The 27,589-nt window shown below is 35.6% G+C and overlaps 3 protein-coding genes across 3 annotated transcripts; 2 read left to right on the forward strand and 1 right to left on the reverse strand.

The window, feature by feature from the left end:
* Positions 1-242: 242 nt before the first annotated feature.
* Positions 243-7,600, reverse strand: LOC105055709 (GDP-mannose 3,5-epimerase 2). Its single transcript, XM_010937650.4, has 7 exons — positions 7,461-7,600; positions 5,789-6,205; positions 1,832-1,925; positions 1,593-1,722; positions 1,341-1,473; positions 820-1,027; positions 243-711 (listed from the first exon to the last, which is right to left on the reverse strand). The coding sequence occupies exons 2-7, from the start codon at positions 6,202-6,204 to the stop codon at positions 556-558; spliced, it is 1,137 nt and encodes a 378-aa protein (XP_010935952.1). The 5' UTR covers position 6,205; positions 7,461-7,600; the 3' UTR covers positions 243-555.
* Positions 7,601-11,469: 3,869 nt separating this feature from the next.
* Positions 11,470-13,109, forward strand: LOC105055732 (pentatricopeptide repeat-containing protein At2g42920, chloroplastic). Its single transcript, XM_010937691.4, is given in 2 exon segments — positions 11,470-11,502; positions 11,505-13,109. Coding segments are annotated over 2 exon segments (1,638 nt in total).
* A 361-nt stretch (positions 13,110-13,470) lies between these two features.
* Positions 13,471-27,450, forward strand: LOC105055717 (uncharacterized). The gene is given in 16 exon segments (XM_073251977.1): positions 13,471-14,638; positions 15,992-16,094; positions 18,503-18,572; positions 18,683-18,721; positions 18,855-18,972; positions 19,068-19,125; positions 19,249-19,425; positions 19,509-19,569; positions 22,058-22,117; positions 22,217-22,236; positions 22,313-22,378; positions 24,311-24,478; positions 24,662-24,919; positions 25,277-25,489; positions 26,556-26,827; positions 26,980-27,450. Coding segments are annotated over 16 exon segments (1,920 nt in total). The 5' UTR covers positions 13,471-14,546; the 3' UTR covers positions 27,125-27,450.
* Positions 27,451-27,589: the final 139 nt, after the last annotated feature.

Raw genomic sequence — 27,589 nt, forward strand, 5'->3', positions numbered from 1 at the left:
GAAAATATAAAAGCATGCAGAAACCTGTCATAAATCCCCACCTGGTAAAGAATAAAATTTCCAAATCTATAATACAAGAGGTAGATTCCAGCAAATGGTGACCATGCTTCCTGTCTATATTGGCGTTTTAGCTCGACTTCCAGCTTCCAGAGCAAGAGAAATAAGATTGCTCTAAACTAACATGGCAACTCCAAGGATGATTTCTGGAGACTCGCTTGCCTAAAGACTGTTAACAATAAAGATTAAATAATAACGAGAACATATCCCACTGATTTATTATTTGTTTCCTCATACAAAGGAAAAAAAGGCATGCAGACAAGCACCCATGCCATTTCTAGACTAACATCTTAAAAAACTAGGGCATAGCCTGAAAAAGACTTCTAATACGACGAGAAAAAAATTACACCCCTAAATATACTCTGAAACAGTAACAAATAACAGAGTAAATTCCAGACTGAATAAGAAGATCTATGTCCAGAACTTCCCCAACTTCCAAACTAGATAGCTCTAACCTGCTCTCACAAGGCAAATAGTTTTACGCAAGCTTTATCAACTTCACTCTTTTCCATCTGCTGCACGAAGCGAACCCAACTGGACAGGCGCCTGAGTTCCTACCACTTTCGAAGTCCCATATACAGACAAGTCAATACCCTGTGTTTTCTCTTTTTCAATTTGCTCCTTGATCCAGAAGTATGTGATCCTCAGCCCATCCTGTGGAATTTTTTAAAAAAATCAATGTATGAAGGCACTGGAATAGGCTACTGAGATGCTAAAACCAACCAAGCTGGATGAGTAAAAATGAGAGGAACTCTGTCATACCTTCAATTTCATGGTAGGGGCCCAGCCCAATTTCTCCTTAATTAGAGTGTTGTCAGAGTTTCGGCCACGGACACCCTCTGGACCAGGAATATGATGGATGGGAAGCTTCTTGTTCTCAAAGCTAAGTACAATTTCAGCCATCTCGTTCATGCTGACCATTTCATCGCTTCCAATATTCACTGGATCTCTAAAGTCTGACTTTGTCAATCTAAAGCATGACAATAGATTAGTAAATGGAAATTAAGAAGAGAACAACCTCTATTTAAGAAATATATAGAAACCAAACAAAAAATATCACCATTTAAACAAATTCTATCCCTGTTTATTGATTTATTTATGAAATTTTCCAGAAACTGGAACATGTTCAATGCAATTGAAGAAGCAATCAGGATAATAAGTAAAATCTGTTGTTTGCTTTGCTAGTTTAAGAAGCAGGATCAAACTATTGGGCTCACCATACAATTTTAAACATTAAAAATAAAGCATCTGAGTAGGGATTAAGTGTGGAGTCAACTGATTACCTCAATACACCTTCCACGCATTCATCGATAAAAGTGAATGATCGTGTTTGCTTTCCATCACCCCACATCTCAAATTTATCTGTTGATGTAATTGCCTTTCTACAGAAAGCAGCAGGGGCTTTCTCCCTTCCACCTACAGTGCATCATAGTAAAGCCTCAGAAGTTGTTACAGAAACAAGGAGACCGTCATGCAATCACTGGATTGATTAACAAGTAATAACTTACAAAATAGAGTTATAGCTCACAAGCTACCTTTCCATGTTCCAAATGGACCATATATATTGTGAAACCGCCCAACACGACACTCTATGCCGAAGTCCTTAGTGTAATGCTTGCACAACTCCTCTGTTGCAAGCTTCTCCAAGCCATAAGCATCTTGAGGCTACATAAGAAACAATATTCACAAAAAAGCATGTGTTCAGATCGTGTAAAGCTAAAAAGTTGCTCATCAAGTACAAAGGGAAGAGTGTTGATATTTCAAACCAACAAACCTCTGCAGGCCAAGCATCAGACTCCTTCAAACTAACATTTGTCTCCAACTGCTTAAACTCTGGGTAGATGCAAGCACTCGATGCATAAAAGAACCTGCATGCCATCATTTGAACATTCTTTACATCAGTGTACATGAAAAGTGGCAAGAAAGTATACGCAAAGCCATGAAAAATAGCCAACTCCCAAAGGAATACAAAGGATATCAACATAGAGTGACAGGGGAGAAAAAAAGAACTTATGCATTAAAACTTTTCTTAAAACTCATGATGCCAAACCAGGACATATGAGATATGCAGACAAGAAAAAAATGATCTCCATGAGCCCAATTTCCAGTGCATCATTGTTTCGGCAATATTGGTTCAGAAAAGAGGATAACAAATTCTCCAACTTAAAATAAAAAAAAACACAAGCACAATTGTCAGAGCTGAAGCATACATTTATTAAATAATAGAAAAATATTTAAAAAGATTAAGAAGTATTCTTGGTCAGCAACAATGATATGTCAATTGAAGCAAACTTCTAACTGCAAACTCCAGGAAACTCTCCTAGTGGACAATTTATATTTCTTGGAAATCCACTATACCCATTTCAAACTGTACCCCATTAATTTCAGGGCTCTGTTAAATGATTTAAAAATATATATATATCACATAGTATGGAGATAAAGCAATGGCTAGCATGAAGTGCAATGAGTTGTAACAAGTGATATTTTATTCTTAGAAAATAGCTCTCTAATTGTGTGATCTTTTGTGAAATAAATGTTACAACATACCACTGGCATATCCATGTTCGTTCCCTATTTTTTCATAGAATATAGATATGGATATGGATATTAAATTATGGATACCCTAATTGGTATCCGTATTTATATGAAACGAATACGGATATGAATCTAATATTAAACATATCTGAATTTATTTTAAATAGATATAGATACCAGAAGGATATTAGTTATATATATTTTTTCTCTAATAAAATATAAAGATCAATCGGATATTACTCAATTATAAAAGAGATTCTGAGTCGAATTTAATAATAAAAATTAACATAAATGATATAATCACAAAAGATGAGAATGAAATCCACTATCACAACCACACATGATGCAAAATAATCAAGTAATTGCCTAAGACAGTTATTAAACTTGCATGAAGACTGATTTGACGAAGGGCCTAGGTCAATCGGATTTGTATTAAAATTATATTAAAATAAAAAATTATTTAAATGAAATATAGAATGTAAAAAGTATTAAAATATGTTCTATACTAAATATATTGTCACCCTTTAATTGCAGCATAAATAAAATTATATACAAATATAAGAACATGCTGAAGTTTTTGATATTTTTAAATATTTTATATAGAAAGTTTTGAAAATATCATAAATAATAGAATAAAGTTATTTATATCTCATTTTTTATTAAAGGAAAAGGATTGATTTTTTATGAAAAGAATTAACTATAAAAATATGAATATTGCAACATATTTCAAATGACTATATTTTATAACATGAAAAGTTTTGAATAAGTACAATAAACCATGATTCTATAACAACACTGTATTTTCTCATGGTGGCTATTTTTAGGTGGTGTTGCATGGTTTTTCCCCTAATATAGGTAGTTTGTAGATGTTCTTTTACCAGATATCCAGATCTGGATCTGATATCCAGCAAATTCATAAACATGTATCCAGATTTGATTGGATACAAGGAACTGTCTCCGAAACCAATCTGATCTAGATAAGGAAACAGATATAGTCAGATAATATCCAACCCATTTTCAGCCCCATTCCACCGCCTACCCTTTCTTATGAACATGCCAATCAAGGTAATTAAGATAGTTTCTATCTTGAAACTCTATCACAAAATATACTCTATCTTAAGCCATATGAGATGAAGTTATCAAAATCTTGTAGCTTAACTTTGCTACCTTAATTTCATATAAGACTTTCATTCTTAAATATAAGCAATTAAGCATTAATAGCCTAAATACATAAACACAATGCTAATTTCTTGTTTTGGAGACCAAACAGGGAACTAAGGGTGAAAGTGGATCGGATAACATTCATCCGGATCCGTTTTCGTATCCAAATCTATCCGGATATAGATAAAAAATCTGAGCATCCAATTACTATCCATATCCATATATACATCCGTTAAAGAAAAATGGATATGGATATGGATAGACAACTATCCGATCTATACCCGAATATCTGATTCCATTTGTAATCTTATTTAATTCTATATAGCATATGAATTTTTAAGAAAATTAAATGACTACATTAACATATTATTAATTTGATTTATTATCTACTTAATAATATCTTTGGTTCTGTGGTCATACAGTTTGATCATCCAATTTATATCCGTATTTGTATTTCTGATATCTGATTTGTATCCGTATCCATCTAAAACAAATATGGATATGAATTTTTGCATCCAATTGATATCCGTAACCATATTTGTATTCGTTAAATAGAACATAAATGGATATGGATGTACTAGTATTTGACCTGTATCTGATCCATTTTTAGCCTACAGGGAACTTTATGGTTTATCTCCTATTTTCGTTATCACAATCTGGAAAATATAGATCAAACCCAAATAAGAAGTCATTAATAAAGAGGAAAAGATAGTGGAAAAGATAGCACCTAACACTTGACCCGAATAAGAACCTGAAACTATAATCCACAGCAAAACAAACGAAAGGAAGAAAAAGAGTCTTTCCATAGGTTGCTAAACTAATAGATTGACATTGTAACAATTTTGCCTATGATGCATCTTGAACAATTAAACATGACAAAGACAGCTGGAAGGGCTAAGTTACTAGTCCTTGCATAAATTATACTCTTTATTTATTTGCATGGAGTCATTTTTGGAATAGCAAATCCAATAATACATAAGAGAAATAAATGCACCAATTATCTGATAGAAACAATTACTATATCCATAATTGAAAAATTATACCTTTATAATTTATACTTATTATAATTGTAAGCTTCTCAACCATCAATTTATCATTCCAAATTATTATTTATAATTTTGTCTTCCACAATGATATGTAGACTAGTCCATATGTGCATGTGAACAAGCTTTAAAGCTTGCAAGGATGGAGCAAAGAGTTTGCAACAATAGTAGGGGTATGATCAAGCTCAGCTTGATCAAGCTTGGGTCACATCAAGCATGGGTTGAAATTAATTTCAAGCTTGAATATGAAATCAAGCTTGATTTGTTTACTGCTATTTTGGATCAATCCAAGCTTATATTTCAACCTGAGCTGAAAACTAGCCTAAATGATCATCTTGGTGACCCTAAATCAAGCATAAACCAATTTGAGCTTGAATCAGGCATGGGAAAATCTTGAATTAAATTTTGATTCCAGCTTTATTTCAGCTTGGTTTGATATTGAATTCAAACTTGAACCAAATCCGACTAAAGATTTAATAGACTCAAAGAATAGAAAAAATCACAAAAGCCTTTATCTGATGCTCCACTATGTATGACATTAATGTTTGCGTATCTTTATATACCATAGAAATATACTCAAGCCTTACCAGGTTGAACCTGATCAAGCTGGGTCAATTTTTGGCTTAGCTGAAATTTATTTCAAGCCTAATTTTTACTGGTTCAAGCTTCATGATCAAACTGAGCTTGATTTGGGCTTTTCTCAAGCTAAGCTCCAGCTAGCTCGAGCTGCATAGTTCATTTGACAGCCCTGAGCATTAGATTCCTTGCAATATTTTTTTTAGAGTATAAATGCCAAGCTAGAATGGAGTTTGTCATCATTTGATGGACTTGCTAGCATTATAAGCAACATAACAACAAACTAAGTCATTGGGAGAGGAAAATATCAACTAAAAATCTAGCAAACTTGAACCTAAATCCAGAAAGAAAAGATAACAAGCAATAATTGAACCTAGAACGACAAAGATAATATAACAAAATTGAACTCCACAAACCTTTTGACACCATTAATCCTTGCAGCTTCAAGCATGTTAAAACTGATCATAGTGTTATTGTACATAATCACAGAATGATTGGACTGGATAAATCCCATCCCTCCCATATCAGCAGCAAGATTGAACACATGGTCCACACCTCGTGTGACCTTCAGGCAATTGTCCATGACCCTAAGGTCAACAAGGTGGAACTCATGGCAGAACATATCCTCACTCATATGTTCATTCTTCTTCCAGTCAGAGGCAATGATATAGTGGCCCTCACTTTTCAAACGCCTCGCAATGTGGGAGGCAATGAAGCCACCAGCACCAGTGATGGAAATGTGGAGCTTCTCAGAAGGCCAGTATGGCTCCCTCTCCAAATTTTCATAAGTGTATGCTCCATAATTGGTTCTTTCATTCCCAGTGCTACCCATTCTGCAACAAAGGTAAACCCACACAGTTTTCTCAGATGATTGTGCTAAGATGTTTTTTTTTTAAAAAAAAAAAAGAATGAAAGACCATACTTAGAATTATGAAAAGAAACTAAAGAATGTTAAAGAACAAAACAAACCTTTTAGTGAAAAATATAACTAAAAAAGCAAGGTATTATGCTATAAATCACTCGGGCAAAATAACAAGAAGGCAAATAGAACTGCAACACAAATGCAACCAATCAACACCGAAGCCTAGAATCTAAGGTCCAAACTACATCAGAAATCTACTGGAAAAAGACACACAGCTTAATCATGCTGCTCGTGCATCCTGCATAAATGGAGCAAATAATGAGTGGCGGCAGATACGATAAGTACACCCTTGCACAGAGCATGGTATCCAATAAATTTAGGGACATAAGATTCAAAGTCCATGAATAACAAGCTGCTAATAGACAGAAGGAAAAAAAAAATACCAACAACTGGCACCCTTCCCAGCCAGTCCAACCCAAATCTTTGAGTTGAATCGGACAACATGACAACCATAAACCAACAAGCCTTATCATCCCAAGATTCTTTACGAAGAGAAAAGTTCTAATCTAATATAAAGTATACCGTGTTCGCATAACAATTAAATCGGAGATTTAAAAACCTCAATCATCATCATTGCAGAAAGATAAGCTCTCTAATATTCAGATTCGGTATACTAAAAAGGAATATTAAATTTCCAATCATCCATAACGCTGACAAAGAGGTTTACTCTATATAGATAGGATCTCCTATCATGTGAAAGATTTCACAACAGAACTAGCAAAGAAAAAGAACAAGAAATAGCCCATAAAAAGCAAACATCAAAAAGCATGCTTTTTTCCATGCGATCCAATAGAAGCTTGATACAAAGAAGCATTTTTTACCTCCTGAGAGCATAAGCGAAAAAATATGTTAATCGAAGCCCAGAAATCGAAAACCCTGATCACTGGTGAAGCACCGGTGAACAAAAAATCCAAGAAGAAATCAGATCAAAACACCGTATATCTCATGACCAACCGAAAAAATTCCCAGAAAACCTAATCATGAGCCTAAAATAATAAAAATAATAATAATAACGGGAAAAAAAAACTCCAAAGAAATCTAAAAGTAAACGAGAAATCAAGAAAAAAAAAACATATCAGCAAACCGGATCTCTCTTCCGAAAACCAAGATTCTACTAAAATCACACATAAAAACATATACATAGCGAGAATCCAATGAAATGTTACCTCCGAAATAGAACTTCCAACGAAGTAGGAGAGTGCGAAGGGCAAGCCAAAGAGAGAACCCAAGGAGATCTTTGAATCCTACAGCGCTCCACCGCCTGCTTTTATAGAAGAAAAAAAAATAAAGAATAAAACATATAATAAAAAAGCGTCCCTTTTCTTTACTTTTGTTTGTTTCCTCGATTCTTAAGGACCAGGATAGGCCTAGAGAGAGTGGACCCCAGGATCGGACGGTGGAGATTGGGAGATTTAATCCGCTTACGCACCGCTCGTCGTTGGGAAGTTGGAACCACGAGTCGAGCCGGGATCCGCCCGGACCCTCGTGGGAGCTTTTCCGCCGGAAAGATTTTATTTTATTTTATTTTGCTTATGTTACATGCGAATGGTTTGCCGACATTAGTACACGGTGCGTTGCCCCGCTACTTCGACCCACGGCACTTCTGAGCTCAGACCGCGACATGGTGTCCCCCGTGTCCTGGAACAAGCGAAACCATAGCAGGTACATTCCTCGTCTATAATTATTACATTTTTAAGTAAGTAACTTTACAAAGTTATTGAATGGTATTCTAACAAAATATGTTGGAAATAATTTGATTGATATGTCGAGTGAGGTTTGTCCCATACTTACATCTCTCTATTTAGCAAGTAGAATTTTGGATTATTAGATGGTTTATTCAAAAAATCTAAACTTGAATGGCTATTGTATTGTCGGATTTGGCTAGTCTTCTCTTTTTTTTAAAAAAAAAAAATATTTATTGATATAATTTGAATATAATCAACTTTGTAGCTAGGATTGGTAATAATTGATTGAATTGCCTAGTATGATTGAACCCACTTGCAGAAATATGGCCGCATGGAGATATTGCATTTGAAAGTGGCATATGGGCCTTGTGATGTTAATCACCAAATTAAATATATTTATAGTAGATACTATCCAAAAAAATCCGAATGGATTGTTGTAGCAATAATATTATTGATGATTTAAAAAATATTATAATATATTAAGGTTCAACTTAATTTTCTAAAGAAGTCTATAGATAGTATAATGCTATGGGAAGGTGGAGAGAAAGAACCAATCAAGTTCAATTTAAGTGGCTAAAAAAGCCCCTTAATAGTTTTGATGGCTTAAGTATGCAAAATAATAAATGCCTACTTGCTCATTGGATGGTGTGGATAAGATTTTGATAATATAGCTTCTGGTTAGTCATCTCTAAAGTCATCATAAACCTTTTTGACTATTAACATTATCCACGCCATCAATCTTGACTAAATTATTTTAAAATATGATATTATTCATCATAAATAGAAATTGATGTCCACTAATTTGGTAATGAATGATGATGGGAAAGTTATAATATAATGCAGTTGTGCTTGTTTATCATGCCTTTTTAATTAACATGAAGATTCTAGTTCAAAAAACATTTCATCAAGAGATCAATAAAAGTGCCAAATAACTATTCAAGTATTTTTGTTATGTTGACATGATTAATAAAAATCCTAAATGATGGCTAAATAATATTTTTGCCTAACGCAACAAGAGATCTGGAGCCAAAATTACTATAACAATCTTTGAAATGATATTAGCTTATAAGTTATAACAACTTCTTTTCACAGCATGACATGTCTTACCATATTATATACAATACAAAATCTTCTGAGTTATAGGCTTACAAAAAATTCGGCTTAAACACTTTGACATTGTCAAGTGAAGCATACCATCACTGTTACCATGCAAAGTTCCGTTGAATCATCTCATGTATCATTTACTCTTGTTTTAGATCAGAATCTCCTTTTAAATGAGAGAAACAAGAAGCTTTCAATAATCAAATCGAAATCTTAACTAACATATTGGCATCCATTCATGTTTTCTTTTGCTTGTTTCACTTGCCCATGTTGCACTGAATAGGATTCAGCTAAAAAATTATGGATACATTACTCCCGTTTTGTGTGCAAGAAAAAAAATTCCCCGTTCTAGTTTGAATGGCAAGTCGCCAAGTTAGTAAAAAGTAAATTTTTTATGTGCACCTTGAGGGGCCCCAAAGTAGAAATAAATTGAACCTGTACTTAACCAAAAAACTGGGCCGTATAACCACCACTTGCCATTCGGATAAGTTGTGTCAGATACAATCCAAGGAAATGGAGAGAGATGACGCAACGTTGATTTCTGTGCAGAACTCACATGGCGTTGGATATTGGGAGATCTTGTCTTGGATACCGTGTGCGCAACGCCGTGAATAGCAAGTGTTGGCTGCCAGGGCGTACAAGAACACGTGCCGTGGTCCGCGCAGCGTTAGGAAGATGCTGTTTGCGCGTGGATAGCTCCGGTTTCGGAGGACCAGACTGGCAGGACTCCGTTGGAAAGTTGCGGGAATCCAAAGATTGACGCGGATATCTTGTTCAATAGAGCGTCGGAATATGCCCAAATACCGTTCGGCGGGGCAGCATGTGATCGGCGTGGAATTTGGTATAGGGCCACCATTCCATGATTGGTTCGTATATGGCAGTCGGATTTTGCAGTACACAGCGAGAATATGATGTCAATCTGGTTGAGTGAATCACCAATTTTCGGATTAAAACCGTATTTGGATATCAAATAGCTAACCATCCATTAAATAGTTTTAGTTATTGGTATTCACTCGGTAACCAACTAATCGGCAAATATTTTTATTTGTGGTTTGCTTGGTGCTCTCATGGATGGGGGATAAAGTTATGAAAGGAAAGTGAAAACTGAAGCGAAGGAGAGTGTATTGGATGGTAAAATTATTTCACCCTTCTGTGTGGAATAAACTTATCTAGGCTAAGTATCTTTTTCCATCTTTACCAAATAAACTTGTCCATTATTTAACAAGTATTCAGACACGGTAGAAATTTGCGACCTAAGCGGTGATCTGGCAACTGATCTACAGCATTTTTTAACTCGAAAGAAAAGAATGGGGTGGGAAGAACAGGAGAAAAATCTGGAAAGTAATATTTTTTTTTAATTCAATTAGTTGATACATATAACAAATTTTCCCGAGTTTTGAATGTCTGACAGATAGTTCTACCATCTCTCTGATGTACTTTTGTTGCATTTTTCAAACATGGTTGCATCTTATAGCTGTTGCGGTTGCTACTCAATTCATAAATGGTTGCAGATGGAAGAACACTGTTGCTTCAAAAGCAGGGTGGTTTCGTTCATGTCCTAAGCTAGAGTTTATTTGAATATTCCAATCTGGAGCTCTATATTTATGAATTTGGTTATCAATCATGCTCTTTCAACAAACAATGAGACACAATAATGGAGCTTGCATTAAACTTCAAAGAAATTATTGTTGATTATGAGTAATTTTCGTGAAAGATACAACAGAATTATATTTTCACATGATTGTAAGAGATATTTTTGCATAAGCTTTTTGAGGATATAGGGGAATAATTAGGTTGTAGGCCATATAGAATCCTCTCGTCATTCCATCAAAGTTCTGCAATTGTTAAGATGAATTGGAGATTAGCTACTTCCCTTTTCAGCCAGTTCAGGCGATATGGGCTGATCTATATTGGGACATTGGTGGTTAAGCCAAGCATGCAATATTTCTGCATGATCTACACTGAAGACCATCTGTCTTCTATGGCCATGCATATTGTTATTGACCTACCTGCACACCTTCTATGCCCAATCCATGTCTTTAGACTTGCCTCTATCCAAGTCTTGATCGATTAAATTCTCTGAGCAACATAGTTAGAGATGTCAATGGGCTGAGGCTAGACACAGCATAATATTCAAGTTAGAAACAATTGTGAATTAGATCCACAGGTTAATTGGTCTAGCAACATTCTTAGGTACAGTGGCAGATTAAGTCAATGCACCATTTCTTTTTTTGCTTTTTTTGATGGGAAGATACTTGAACGAAGATATTGATGATAAAAACTTATGATGCATACACTGTACCGCTGAGATGCTCACCACAGAACAACTCGAACTCATAGCAGCCTCACATTAGCCACCTTTATCCTATCCACTTGGTAACCTCAAACCATGGCACAACCCACCCACCAAATAGCAAAGAGAAAGACATGCATCCATCCGCCTTCGCAATACCCTCCTCAACCTCCGTCTCCAAATTCATCACTGACCACACCCCTCTCTCCATGCTAGAAACGAAGTGCACCAACATGAGAGACCTCCACCAGCTCCACTCACAAATAATCAAAACTGGCCTGGCCAAAGATACCATAGCCATCAGCAGAGTCCTAGCTTTCTGTGCCACCTCCCCCTATGGTGACCTCAACTATGCCATGCTCCTCTTCTCCCACCAACCACACCCCAATGCCTTCATGTGGAACACCCTCATCAGAGGCCTCTCCCAGAGCTCCACTCCCCACCTGGCCATCTCCCACTTCGTCGACATGCTACACTCACCCACACAGCCTCAGAGGACAACTTATCCTTCCATCTTTGTGGCCTACTCCCACCTTGGCCTAGCCCATCATGGCGCTCAGCTCCATGGTATGGTAGTGAAGCTCGGGCATGCATCCGATCCCTATATACGCAACTCGATGCTTTCCATGTACGCGAATTGTGGCCATATAACTGAAGCTTCAAGGTTGTTCGATGAGTGCTCGAGCTTCGATGTAGTGTCTTGGAACTCCATGATCATGGGCCTAGCGAAGAACAGCCTCATTGATGAGTCGAGACACTTGTTTGATGAGATGTGTGTCAGAAATGTGGTGACTTGGAGTGCTATGATCAGCGGATATGTCAGAAATGGGAGGAATAAGGAGGCACTGGATCTCTTTCATCAGATGCAGAAGGAAGGAGTGAAGCCTAATGCCAATACTCTGGTGAGCTTGTTAGGTGCATGTGCTAGTTTAGGAGCTTTGGAGCAAGGAGAATGGATTCATGCTTGCATCGAAAAGCACGGTATCGAACTTAATCCAATTGTGATCGCAGCTATAATAGATATGCACTGCAAATGTGGCAGCATAGAGAAGGGTCTCCAAGTATTCGAGAATGCCTCAATGAAAGGGTTATCATCATGGAACTCTATGATTTTAGGCCTAGGAGTTCATGGGCGTTTCCAAGAAGCAATTCAGCTATTCTCCAGGCTTCAATCCTCTGGCTTAAGACCGGATAACGTTACCTTTGTTAGTATTCTAACTGCTTGCAACCATTCAGGCATGGTGGATGACGCATGTGTCTATTTTTCGCTAATGATCGATGCCTACAACATTGAACCAGACATTGAGCATTATGGCTGTATGGTTGATATGCTAGGCCGAGCGGGGCTTCTCGAAGAGGCCGAAGAGTTGATTCTAAGAATGCCAATGAAACCTGATTCTATTATATGGGGATCATTGCTCTCAGCTTGTAGGATTCATGGGAACACTAAGATTGGTGGACGGGCTGGGGCACGGATCATGGAATTGGATTCTGGGGACAGCGGCGGGTATGTGCTTCTGTCGAACACCTTTGCAGGGGCTGGGGAATTCAGTGATGCGATGAGCACAAGGACAAGAATGAAGGAGAAGTGGGTGAGGAAAGAACCAGGGTGTAGTATGATTGAGGTGGAGGGTGTGGCACAAGAGTTTGTGGCTGGTGGAGTGTTGCATCCCAAGGCCAAAGAAATTTATGAAGTATTGGATGGGCTGGCTCTGGAACTAGGAAGCATGGCTTAGAGGGATAAAAGGACAAAATTTGAATTGCTTGTGAGTTGCCAAGAGATGGTCAAGCAAGGCAGTCATTGATTCTTTTCTTCTTATTGTTGTGGTTGTGCACTGTAAGGTAGTCTGAGGGTGTTGCCAGAAAAACAGAAAAGGCAGTCTGAGGAAAATTTATGCTTGGACTAAGGTTGTCAGGCTCTGCTTTGAAGAATTATAGCATTATTATGGCAGCCAGAAATTTATATCAGTTCATCATGTGAGAAGGCTCTGAGAGGGAAAGTTATAATAAGTTGATCATGGGTTGATACAAATAGAAGATTTGGCAGCATGGCCTGAGTTTAGTCCAGTAACCAAAAACACACAAACCTTTCAGCATGGTCAGTTTGATGCTAATAATCTATAATTTCCTCAAGAAAAAGCTAATAATATTTTGATTAATTCCATTTAGAGCTCTCTCTCTTTGAGGTTCACTGGAATTTTTTTTTTTTTCTCAAAACTTTCTTACATCTTTTAGGTCTGTTTGATATTATGTTTGTGAAAATAGGGAAGCCAGGATTGGAATATCATTCGGTTATATATATATTTTTTAATTTTTTTTAAAATATATTTTTAAATTTTTTTAAAAAATATTTTTTTTCAAAATAATTTTTATTTTTTATTTTTAAAATAAAAACAATCTATAACTATCATCACCACCTATGTCCCTATCTTTACCATCATCTTTATTAACCTCCTACCATTGCTCGTCACTGTTATTCAACTATCCACCATCAGCATCACGACTTCCACTATTATACTTTAAATAATTTTTATTTTTTAATTTTTATTTTAAAATATAAAAAAATAATTTTATTTTTATAAAAAAACTTGAAAATTAAAAATGATGCTAAACGTGGACTTGTCCAACTGTTAAATTTTCATGTTGCATCTCTTCCCATACTTTCTGAAGAAGCGGGCCTATATATAATAACAGAATCTACAATATTGGCATAGAGCCATATGTAGAGAATCTTTATTCGCATTCCCTTACAACCCAATCATCACATAATTCCCGAGTCGTAGGGCCTAAACACCCCAATCTTTCCCAGCGTTCCACTCCAATCCGTGGCAAATTTCTGTTATCAAAAAAAAAAAAAAAAAAGTTCCGTTGCAAATTTCTCTCAGGTTTCCCGACTCTCCCTTCTCTCTCGCGCGCGCGCGCGCCGCGAAGTTCCGCGCCCCACCTCTTCGAAGAAACCCCACCCAGATCCCTTCTCCCTCTCACGAGAACTAGGGTTTCTGGATTACTGAGCTTCCTCTCCGGCTCGATTTCTTCACCAGGAGATCTCTTGGTTCATGCCTCTCCAAGAAAACACCTTTTCTGGGCTCTCCTCGGTCTGATTACCCCCGTCTTCGCTCGGATCATTGCGGTTTTGTTGCATCACTTCTGAGATCGGGAGAAGAGGGGCGGAGATGCGAGTCTCGAGCTGGGTTCTGTCGATCTGGTTGATCTTTGGTTGGTTCTTGACATCTGGATCTTCTGAACCGGCGGATTTCCGGCGGGCGTAAGCGGAATTTTCTTGAAATTTGCATTGGAGTTCATTATTTTTATTCGTTGTTCTTGTTTGATGTCACGGTTTGCTTTTCTTGCGATATCTTCGGTTGGAAAGATTAGTTTTTGCTGTCAGATAATGAGTTTGCTTTGCTTAATTCTTTTTTTTTTTTTTTTTGAACTGAATTCTGTAACCTTTTTTCTGTCTTTTTGAACTGAATTCGGGGACGGTCTAGATAATTTATCTTCGTCCTGTCTGAGGGTGAATTGATATCTGCCCAAAAATTTGGACTTTTGTCTTTTCTTAAGTGTTGTCCTTTTGTCTCTTTATTCATTACGAAATTAGTCAAAATTTAAAATAATTAGAGAATTCAGCGCTTTGTTGAAGTTGATGGAATTAGAATATTTTACTCATTACTTGAAGGATTATAGAATTAAAGTCCATAACTTTTGAATGTGTAGTGTTACTTGCTTTTGTTTTGTGTTTCATTGGTTAGAGTGATTTGTGATATGAAGATACTATGCAGCCATGGATCTTAAAAAGGTCTCACTTGGACGTTTATAAGGATTTGGAAGTAGTCGCATGTCTGGGCTGCATATCATCTTGACTTTTGAAACTCACAAAGTCCAACAAGGAATGTAAAACCATCCAAAGTTAAAATTTGTCGCTCTTTGAAATGTGGCTTGAATAAATCTTCTTCCTCAAGGCAAGCTGTAACTAATTGAAAGTAATATGCACTGCACCTCTAAAAATATACTTTGTGACAAATATTTGCTTCTTGCCATGCATGGTGCTATCTCTGTAAATGAGACCTGCCATGATTTTCCATTGTGCCATCAATGTTGAATCACCGATCGGACCAACAAATTTGTCCTTCAATGCTGACAGACCAAGCATCCTTCTCTTGGCCAAACAACACTCTCCACATCAACTAACTCTCCAATAAGGATCAATTCTTTTTCCGACGAGCTTAATTGCTCAGATGATACACCATTTTTCACCATTGTGCCCATCAGTAACCTAGGATCAATTCTCCAAGTTCTTAGATACCTAGCATATCTAACACACTTGTCTTGATATGCTTGTGCTTTTAAGAGAATATGGCACTCTTCTTGATTTGCATATTTTTAACACTCCTGCACAGTGCTTCTATGCATTGTCCTTCATATCCCCGAACAATTTCATTGATTTTTTTCTTTAACATAGTTTATGTCAATTCATTTATAGAGAACAGAGTTGTTACATTTTGCTACCACATTGTTCATAACTATTGCTGCTTAACTTTGATGTCAATAACTCTTCTGGTTAAATGCTGAAGTAGAACTACTTTTGTGGGCAATGTGTATTGACTTTGAGCTTTTATAGATTTCCAATTGTGGAGCCAGATCCTGGTCATACTAAACTGCATCTTGCAAGGGAGGGTTTGGAGGCAATTGAAAGAATTACGACCCCTATAGCAGCCGTCGCTGTACGTTGTAACTTTTTCTGGAGATCTCTTATAATTATATCTTAGAACAGGCTTGCTGTTAGGCATTGGTTTTTAACAAAAATTATTATTTACAGTAATTAAGCATGTGAGAACATTTGAACAATTTTAAATAAATGACTAAACACTTATTGTACTTTTCTAATTGCGTCATGTGTTTATCATTTTTTGTAACCTTTCCCTCTTTAAAGATGGGAGAACCTATCATCCATTATAAATGATATTTATTGCAACTTTATTACTTTTTTGGCAGAATTCTTGGCATTGTGATTTGTGAAAGCCAATTATAGGGCTTGTAAATTACAATAATATTTTGATATATGGTCTTATTCCAATATTCTCTACTGCTGATCAGAGAACAAAGAAAATTTAAGAGCCAAAATTCATCATGCTTGGGATTGCATATTGGTTATTGAATTGATGACAACAAATTGCAAGAAAATTATTCTTTCCGGATCATCTCCTAAGGGGGTGTCTTGTATAGGGTGATCCATCCAAGATCAAGAACGTTGTAGCTGGAGGTGATGATATCACCGTGTTTATTACACCATGGTAATCCTATATGGCAATGTTCTTAAATCACCTCTACTCTTTAAATCATTCCCTAACCCAGTGATGGGATACCCATTCTTGAGGCCGGAAATCCATGATCACTCTCGAACAGTGATCTTGGGCTAAAATTTGAGGATAAAATATCCCTCAATCTAGTAAAAAAAAGATATATCAATATACCGTTAATATATTTTATCAATATTATATATCTGATATTATATTATATTTGATATTATATGTTATAGTTTATGATATATATATATGTATATCTATATATATTACATTATAATGTATTATTAATCATATTATTGTCATATTATAATTCAATGATAATTTTAAATTAGAGTAAGAATATCTTATTAATAAATATATTTTTATGAAATATATTATGGATAGTTTTATTATATGATCAATGATCTTGAATTCTTATGAAATATCAAATCGATTACTCATGGATACCTAGGGATCTTTAATTACTGGATCATAGCCTACCAAATACTGTGATCTTAGATTACTATGGATCAGATTATCATAGGATTTGGATTACTAGTGATCCTAGATCATCGTGGTGATCCTATTTCGGTCACCAAATGCTACCTAAGTGTCATCCATGCCATCATGTTCCTCTTTTCATGCATTCTGATTGGGAGGTTAGATTCCTCAGAGTATGAACTGAATATGTCCCCTACATTACAGTGATTACCTTTTTATCTAGTTTGAGTTTTCCTATTAACCATTTTGGCTTCCACATGCATGACTATTGCCAACATCAATTGACATACTTCTACGATACTTTATTCAATGGCCAGCGAGAAGGCAATGTTAAAAGACAGTCTGCATTTTAAAACATTATGGAAGTAGAGAGTAGGGCATATGGACTCTTCTACCTATTAATGGTGACTTATCTTGTTTTTAAAGGAAACTTAAGAAAGTTGCAACAGCTGCTCTATTTTAATTTGAAATTTGATAATTAAATTCTAAAACAGTCAACATAATCTATCTTAGTTCACAGCCACAATTAGGACTGTCACAAGGGCTAGAGTAATTTGATAAATTTTATCTTTTCCATTTAGGCACCATGGCCCATGCTTCTATATCTGCTCTAATAATTATATAGAATATAGAACCAAGTTTCAGAATTAGCCCAGTCAAACCACATTCTGGTTGAACCTGTTTAATTCCTAATAATTTGGGGACCACTGGGGTGGCTGGTGAGTTCCAATAGACTTTGAGCTCAGATAACTTTTACCATGAGGCCTTCTCTTGCAAATATGACATTGTTACCACATCATCCAACATTACCAGAGGATGTGGCCATTTTATATGAACAATTTTTTGAAGATGGATTGGTGAAGCTGATCCAATTGAGCTGATATAGCATAATTGTTATGGTTTCTGGTTGTAACTGTTCCTTGTCACCAAGATAGCCACCAGTCAGGTTGTCCATCTTAAGAAGGTGCATCAATTCTTTAGTAATTATCTTGGAAGTCTTTGTTTCAGCAAGTTGTTTCCTTTAATACTCTTGTTATATTTGCCAGTTCTTCTTACAGGAAAACAGGTAAGTCCAACCACTGGATGTGCCATAATTCCAGAAGCCATTTGCTGTTTTCAACCAGATTTAGTTTTTTGCCATGGATTATTAATGATTTTACTCTAAAGCTATTAGATGGAATTTCATTTTCGCTGTTGCAATTTTGGTTCTGCTGTATCACTCTCTTGATGAGTTACCGATCTTGGCATTTAAATTTGGTATTATTTTTTTGCTTCTTTATGAAATTTTCAGTAGCTTATGTTATATCACATATTTTAACTTTCACTTGATGTAATTGCCATCCCAGGTTATTGGTCCCTATCGGTCAGGAAAATCCTTTCTTCTTAATCAACTTCTTTCACTGCAATGTGATGAAGGTGCAATCACTGTTTTTGTTCTCTCCCTTTATGAAACTTAAAATAAATATGGACTAGTAAGAATCTTTAATCATCCTTCTCTTAACCTGCTAATAAATACTTATATGCAGGTTTTGGTGTTGGACATATGCGTGATACGAAGACAAAAGGTTAATCAATATTTATAATTTTTATTTCCCATATTTGAAGCTATTTCTTGTAGCATTATATTTGTCCAATATTTCTGGTTCTGTATCATGCTTAAATTATTTTCTACAGTAAGAAAACTTATTTGTGATGCAGGAATATGGGTTTGGGGTAGCCCGGTGGAATCAGTTATTGATGGAACAAAGGTGTCAGTGCTGTATCTCGATACTGAGGGATTTGAAAGTGTTGGAAAATCAAATGTATATGATGATAGGTGACACTCTGATTCTAGAAATCTTCATTGATACTGGTTATGTGACTTTTCTTAGGGGCATGCAGTTAATCCAATTTGTGTTCTGTGCATTGAAGGATCTTTGCTCTGGCAACGGTTATGAGTTCTGTTCTTATCTACAACCTGCCTGAGACGGTTTGTTCTCCATCTGACCAAAATCTTCATGGCCTATAATCAGCATTGTTTAACTTCCTGTTAGGTTGGAAGTTTGTTGTGCTTAGTTCTCAGGCTCCTTTTTTTTGTTGATTTACTTTGTAGATTCGCGAGGCTGATATATCTCGTCTGTCATTTGCTGTTGAAATTGCGGAAGAATTCTATGGAAGGTCTGTTTGTGAGTTCTTTTTCGGAAGAGTTTAGTTGCAACTATTTGTTTCATTGTTTTGTTCTAACAAGTTTCCTGTCTTTTTTCTGCCTTGCAATGGTGATAGAGTTAAGGTAATCTACCAAACTCACATAGTGCATTGAGTAGATATTATGTATGAATAGTATATATTTGAAACAATTGGTTGTTTGTATAGGGACAGGATGTTGCATTTGAGCCTGCTAAACTCTTATGGCTTATCCAGCGAGATTTCCTGCGTAAGTTGATGGTTCCTTTCTATGGAATGATTCTTTTTATTAAGCTGCTTTCTTATTTGTTACAACTTTGTGTTGCATTTCTTTGAGATGGTCATTGATTTATATTACTTTTAGAGTTTAATCTAATTTAGATCACTATGAGGGATGGTTTGCACATTGCAATAGATAGATTGATTCAATTTTTTTTTTTTGCCCCTGGGGCTCCTTAGTAGCCAGTAGTAGCTAATGCTTAGTTGTAAGATGGCCAATCTTTATTGTTTGACTTTATCTCTTCTTGCTTCAATGTGATGTTAGATGCCGCACTCCCTATAAAAGACCATGAGACAACCTACATTGGCTGTCATACCCTACCTTAAAGAAAAAAGCAAGAAAGGAATAGAAAAAAGAAAGAAAAAGAGAAAATAAAAATGTCATGGTCTCGAAGTTGGTTTCTGAGTTTCCTGTATTGGGAAGGCATTTTTTCCATCCTCGTATCAAATGTTGACCTGAATTTGATAATTCACAACAAATTCTGGCATCAACATTGGAGGTTTTGTTACCTAAATGAATCTAAGTAAGAAGGCAACTTAATATGATGCAATTTATCAGAAGATTTTGATTATTCAAGTTCTAATAAAATTCAACTTGCATTCAATGAGTTGATGACTTTTTCTTCTTTATTCCATTATTTCCCCCTATTACTTTACTCAAAAGACACTTTCCACCTACACAAACATCTCTTGGTTACAATTTAAGTGTTATTAGAGTGCCTTTAAGCCACTCATTTCTTACATAACTTGCTGCAGATATTCTCTGCAACTCTCTCTTCTTTAGCTTATATTTTTGTGTTTCAGCTCAAAAAAAAAAAAAAATCTTAAACATTTGCTAGGTCTTCAGAAAATCTGGTATGATGGGAAAAATTAAAAACAATAATTTAAAGGCATTATTTACTTCATGTACCATCTAGGTGTTATATTTGATAGGTAGAAGTTTGCATAATCAACAAAGTTATGTGAGTAATGTTGTGCTTGGTCACTTATGTTAGATAGTTAAAAAAATTGAAGAATTGTTAAAAAGTTTTGGTTATGTGTTTGTTAAGTAAATACACTTTTTGGGCGAGGTATCCCTTGTATCTTTGAACCTCCTCATAGATACAACACTGGAACTTATGTTTGACGCCACTTGTCAAATTCTATATATTCTTTTTCAAGAGCATAAGATGTAGATATTTTTCTTTATAGTTATCATAAGAAAACTTATAAATCTGTCAACAGAGATAGTGCCACCAGTCCTTCTTGAGATATTTTTGTCTCATCAGTTGTCTGAAAAAAAACTTGATTCCAATGATCATTCTTACTAGAGGATATTGTATGCATTTCAACTGCCTTACCATGATTTTTACCCATCAAAAGATATAATGGAGAGATTATGGGAGCCAGAGGAAAAAATTGATCACAATACTCATCTCTTCACATTGTAAAGCAGAGTGGCTGGTTTATTCTTTGTTAATATGCGATCATGAAAATAACATAAGGTCAGCAGCAATGCTCATGAATAGTGTAGAAGCTCATGATTCAACAAACATATATATATATTGCTTCATGTACTCATGAAATCAATGGAACCAGTTATGTGATTAAAAGGAGGCGAACCAGCTGATGTAGAATCAGCCTTAATCGAAAAAGAATATACAATTAGACATACTCATGCAATTTAGAGATTAAAGATCCCCAAAATGAGAAAAAGATATTGGATATATGATCAAAGGACCAAGAATATGTTGATTTAAGAACTTCTAGTTTGATAAAACTTTTGAAATGTAAAGAAGGGATGAAAAAAAAGCATTAAGAGAATAAAGGCATATAGATAGAGATGGAAGATGAATGATAAAGAAATGAAGCGGAGTTGGAGAAGTGTGAGGGGACTTTAGGCTGACACACAAAATAAACAGTCCATGCATTGTCCAGTCTCCTTCATTTGGTACAGTCTGGTCTCCTTTATTTGGTACAGAAACAATTAATGAGGGCCAAACAGACTGGCCACTCTATATTAGTGGTCGGTCAGTGGAAGTGCATATTTGGCCATGCTAGCTGTACAGCATGGGCATAATTATGTTATATAATGGTTAATGAGCTCCATGAATTTAACCAACCAGTGGATAAAATCTATGTATCTTTTTTCTCAGAATATCTGATGAGCAAGATGATGTGCTTTCAAAAGCATATTGCACGCTTTACATTTGTCTGAATGTGTCTGAAAGCTTGACTTATTTAATCATCATTTTGAAGTCTAGCAACGGCAAGTACATGACTGAAATATGGTTACCATCTATAATTTTCAGAGAATCAAGCCTCTTATTAAATAGAATTTCAAGATGTTTTTACACCCCTCTGTTCCTTACTGCATGACTTGCTCTATCACTTTTCTTAATTTTATTTCATTGCAAAGGCACGGTAGCCTGTATTGCTAAATCTGTGCAACTCAGCAAATTCTGTCTTTGATGATACAGAAGGGAAGTCTGTTCAAGAAATGGTGAATGAAGCTCTTCAGCGGGTCCCCAATAATAATGGTTAGATCTAATTAACTCCTTCTTCATGATCATTTGTTTTTATGGATATGTCATGAAGTCATATTAATTATTGATTGTACATTTTATTTGCAATTGCAGGAGACAAAAACATCAACCAGGTATCCTACCATCCAAACTGTCATGTTGTTGACTGAACAATATTCAGAACGTATATTTTTTTTGTTGTTAAATTAGGTAAATCAAATTCGAGAGTCCTTGGCGATTATGGGTGATAATAGTACAGCCTTTAGCTTACCACAGGTATGCTTATCTTATTTCTCTTAATGTTTTTCTAATGCTCTGTTCTGGTGTCACTAGTCATGCATTTTAAGATTCCTAACTTTTCAGAAAAGCCTTTTCTTAGTTTTTCAGTATGATGCAGGTCTTTATTGTTTGAAATGGTTCAAATCTCATAAGCATTGGCTGTAGTTTATACTATGTATAAAAAATTACATGCATTAGTTTTTTGATTTTGCTGTATCCTTATTTTTTTTGAACTTCCCTCGTAAGTCATAACCAGCTTCTTTTGATATTCTGGTTATTGTTTATATATCTTCATGCTGATATATCCTGCTTTTTATGTTGATGGGCATAGCATATTGATTGTTGAATTATGCTAACACAGTAATAAGAATCTATTTCAAATTTTCAATCTAATATGAGATTGCTGCTACATTGGATGTTAGTCCACATTAGCCCCCAACAAATATCACAATGTATGAATGTTTTCTAGTATCTAAATTCCCCACATATAAAGAAGGTTTTTGCATATGCCTCACTTGATTTTAATGTATAAATGAGCTGTTAGCACTGTTGAGGGGGTTTTGCTATGGCATCCAAGAAAAATCTGTATAATATTTTCAACCATCAATTCCAAGATGACCAGCCAAGATAGTCTGTAAAATTATAAGCTGGTAGCCACTTCCAATGCTAGCATGCAGTGGCAAGTACAGAAGTTCCTGGAATTTGGAGGGAAAAATATTTGGCTTGCCAAAAAAACCATGTCAAAAGGTATGCTTTCTCTCATATATACCAGAGAAAATCATGCCTCAATGTGAGTCAATTGAGTGAGATGAATTCCTCTTCTTCCCCATCTTGTGGTCCTCTAAGTACTTGGCCATGGCTTGCAGCTCCTTTATCCTGTTTCTGCACCACCATCCCTCGAATGTTCACCACGTCTTGCCTTTGCTGGTGGAGGCTGGTGCAGGAGGTGGTCCCCATGCTTTTAAGGGCCTTGGAGAGTGGGCAAAGTTGTGGGAGGGGGAGGGGAACGTGGCAGTGGAGCAGGGATTGCTGCCGATTGAGGGAAACCTAGGAGTCCAGGACCACCACTTATTCAACTTCTGATGAATGGATGGGCTCCACAACACTTAACTCCTGGAGTCTGGTTTCGACATGGCCAACTCAGGGAGCTCTTGTTATATATAGATATTCAAACAACTGGAAAATCCAACAATTTGTTAAGTCGACACAACTATTCAGGATCCAGCATTATGTATGATTTATATGTTTGACGGTTCTCTATGCAAGGGACGTGCCTAAATCTAGTTATCTGATATGGAACAAGAGAAGGCGATATGTTCATGCCTTTTCTCCTTTTTTACGTACTATCTTGGCATGTAGATCATAATGTTCATGCTTTTTTTGTACCATCTATTCCAGTCATGCACCAGTATAGGATACCAAAGATAAGGAGAGGAGTTCAAGTCTGTGTCAGATCCAAAAAGAGGAGGGAGACTATGAAATCTTTAAGTAGAGATTTAAAGAAGGGATTTGAAGAAAAGCTCACTCTGACTATGGATGTGGTTTATCGGAGAAGTACCCAACCCAATAATCCCAACACAACCCCACAACAGCGCCCCCCCCCCCCCCCCCCCCCCAACCCAACCAAAAGGAAAAAAAAGAAACAAAAAGGGAGAAAGAAAAATTAAACAAGAAAAAGAGAAAAGAGAGAGCAAGTAGATGAATGATAAAACACTTTGTCAACTCTGGTTACTAAGTGGATCCAAACCCCTAATATGTGGTCAAAGGTCAGTGTATAACTGGAAATGTCTCTGTTCTCTGTTTGTATCATGAAACACAGATGTTATGTGTTACATAAGTTGGTATCAACTGATATTATGTCTTGATATTCCATGGCACCATTGTCATGTCTCAATATTCTCATAACTAAGTGCTTGAAATTTGTGGCAGCCTCATCTTCAAAGAACAAAGCTTTGTGAATTGAAGGATAGTGAACTTGATCCAATGTATGTAAAGAAGAGGGAGCAGTTGAAACAACTTGTTGCATCCATTATACATCCAAAAATTGTGCAGGGTAAACCTCTGAATGGAAAGGAGTTCGTATCTTTTCTAAAACAGGTGTTTTTTTGGTGAAACTTGTGCTTATTACTAAATTTCCTGTTTATACTACAACTACAATTAAATATATATGATAGTGAACTTCTATAATAGCAAATTATAAGCTCTAACTAAAAGCACAATAGCTCAAAATTGTTCACTCTGTTCTATCTTATTCTATAATTGCTTATGTTGTTGTTTCAGATTCTTGAAGCCTTGAACAAAGGAGAAATTCCATCAACAGGTTCTCTTGTTGAGGTTTTTAATAAGGTGATTCTTGAACGTTGCTTGAAGCTGTACAGTCAACGGATTGACAAGTTGGGTCTACCAGTACCAGTGGACAAATTACAGCAGGCTCATGATGAGTCAAAAAAAGAAGCAAGAAAACTCTTTGACGAACAGCATTTTGGCCATCATCATGCTGAACAATCTGTCCTAAAACTTGATGATGAAATGGAGAAGGTGCACTTGGGTACTTTATGTCAAGCATGGTGTAGTTTAGCAGATTTATATATGAAACAGATCACTAGTTTATTTTCTGTATAAGCCTAGAAGAGCACATAAAAGTCACCTGTCTTTCTACATCTTTGGGAAGCTTCATACTTGAATTTCCAAAAACTTGTTATGTCTAGTGTTTAAAAATTTGCAATCGTAAATTACTTTGAATTTTTAAGCATCCTAACTTTTAAATTGGTATGGAACCATCTGATTTTGGGCCTCGGTGTTTTTATTTCTGCTTTTATTTGCACTGTAGGCTTGCATCTATTTATATTTGTTACTGTATTCAGTAAAGTTTGTGCTTGGTATTCTCACATGCAGGTTTATAGAAACATCCTTCTGGCAAATGAATATCAGTCATCAAAATTGTGTGAGGCCTTGTACACAAAGTGCGAGGATCTAATGGATCAGCTTCAAGTCTTGAGACTTCCTTCTATGGCAAAATTTAATGCTGGTTTTCTTCGGTGCAATCAAAGTTTTGAAAAAGACTGTGTTGGGCCTTCAAAGGAAGCTTATGAGAAGAGAATGATGAAGGTTAGAGTTCCCTCTTTCCTGTTCCTATATTCACATGATCTCGTCATTTTTACTATAAATAGCTATTAGACAAGCATGATGAAAGGATGGGTTGTGCCAATGTGTATACATTGAAATGATGTAAGACAACTGAAGGAAAACTGTTCTTTCTATCAAAAAAAAGGGAGGGAAACTGTTCTCTAGGTTTAGGAAGCATATAGAAGAACTTATCTGTCAGATATTTGATGGAAAATGTAAATTTAAACCAGGATAAGAGTTTATAAAGTTAACTAGATATCCTGTGCTTTTTTCCCTCAAAAAAAAAAAATCATTTGGTTTTGTCTTCCTAGCCTTAATATATATATATATATATATAAGTTGAAAGAAGAATCGAATATTCAGTGATCAAATCATTCATTCCAGAGTTTGATAGATCTTTTGAAAAACTATACACACACACACACACACACACACACACACATATATACACACACACACACACATATATATATATATATACATATATATACATATATATATATATATATACATATATATACATATATATATATATATACATATATATACATATATACATATATATACATATATATATATATATACATATATATATACATATATATATATATATACATATATATATATATACATATATATATATATACATATATATACATATATATATACATATATATACACATATATATACATATATATACACATACATATACATATCTATATACATACATATATATATACATACATATACATATATATATATATATACATATATATATACATATATATACATACATATATATATATATATAGATTGTGCATGTGTGTCTTCTGGCTTCTGATTTTTTATAAAAATGGGTTGAGACGTAATTTTAAGATGCCAGTCTCAATGATAATTGATAAGATGAGTGTGAGACAAAATTGTTTTTTCCTGTGTTCCATGCCAGAGCTGCATCCAACTGCCTTTGCATATCTTTTGATGTTTTGAGAGTCTTTTGATATCCGTTGCATGAGTTACACCTAATTGTGAAATTATGCATGCTGTCAGATGCTTGGAAAGTCACGTTCTCTTTTTATCAAGGATTACAACAACAGACTTTTCAATTGGTTAGTGGCTTTCTCCCTTGTTATGGTTGTAGTGGGCCGGTTCATCATCAAGTTCATTTTGATAGAGATCGGTGCATGGGTGATGTTTATTTTCTTGGAGACATATACAAGAATGTTCTGGTCAGCAGAGTCGCTGTACTATAATCCTGCTTGGCATTTTATTGTAGCTACTTGGGAAACTATAGTTTATAGCCCTTTTCTTGATCTGGATAGGTACGAATTCCTGACCAAGTTGTTTTTTCCTAATTTATTTTAACACAGAATGTGCATCATGATGCTTATTTTTTCACTGGGATAAACTTCATATGAGTTAACTAAGTGCATTTAGTTTTCAACATTCTCTTATGTGGTCTTAACTGGGACAGATGGGCAATTCCTATTGGAGTTTTGCTGATGATTCTGCTTGTATACTGGCGGTGTTGTGGGAGGAGGAAACGTGGCACTCGTTCCCTGTTACCGCTGTATAACAAACCTCATAAAGGTGGTCCCAATCGCCCAAGATCAGACTGAAGACAAAGCCTGAAGGAAGTCTGCATCATTCAGCTTTTTTGCCCAGGAGATCTGCTACATGACGATCATTCATCTCATTGGATGGGCCTTATTTTTATGGTGCCCTGCCAGTGAGTTCAGATTTTTTCGGGGCATTCAGTTATTATTGGTAGAGAGAGGAAATTATCAAAGCATTGGACAAATAGCTGTAAGCATTTGTTCTGGTTTTTTATCTGAAATATATATGTTTCTTTACAAATGTCTTGTTTACTTCATATTCTTTGTTACAGTTCATCTTGCTGGAACTATATCAATACTTATCAATATTATAGTGGTCGTTGTTTTTAGGTGCTCTATCTATTTAATATTTTGGATTTGCTGCAAGGTCTTTGGAACTTAGATGGGCAGCCTTCTGTATATTCCTCTCAAAAACCATAGATGTTTGCCTGGACACTAATGAAAAGGAAGGGTGGTTGGTAGTCAGTT

Source organism: Elaeis guineensis, chromosome 2 (genome assembly GCF_000442705.2).
Source record: "Elaeis guineensis isolate ETL-2024a chromosome 2, EG11, whole genome shotgun sequence".
Classification (NCBI taxonomy): domain Eukaryota; kingdom Viridiplantae; phylum Streptophyta; class Magnoliopsida; order Arecales; family Arecaceae; genus Elaeis; species Elaeis guineensis.

What these genes read in the sequence shown, in the direction of transcription:
- LOC105055709 (XM_010937650.4), bottom strand. Translation starts at nt 6,204, where the DNA reads ATGGGTAGCACTGGGAATGAAAGAACCAATTATGGAGCATACACTTAT. An exon ending in AGGATTAATGGTGTCAAAAG is followed by an intron (nt 1,926 to 5,788) that starts GTTTGTGGAGTT and finishes GATGGCATGCAG; the next exon opens with GTTCTTTTATGCATCGAGTG. An exon ending in TCCATTTGGAACATGGAAAG is followed by an intron (nt 1,474 to 1,592) that starts GTAGCTTGTGAG and finishes GATGCACTGTAG; the next exon opens with GTGGAAGGGAGAAAGCCCCT.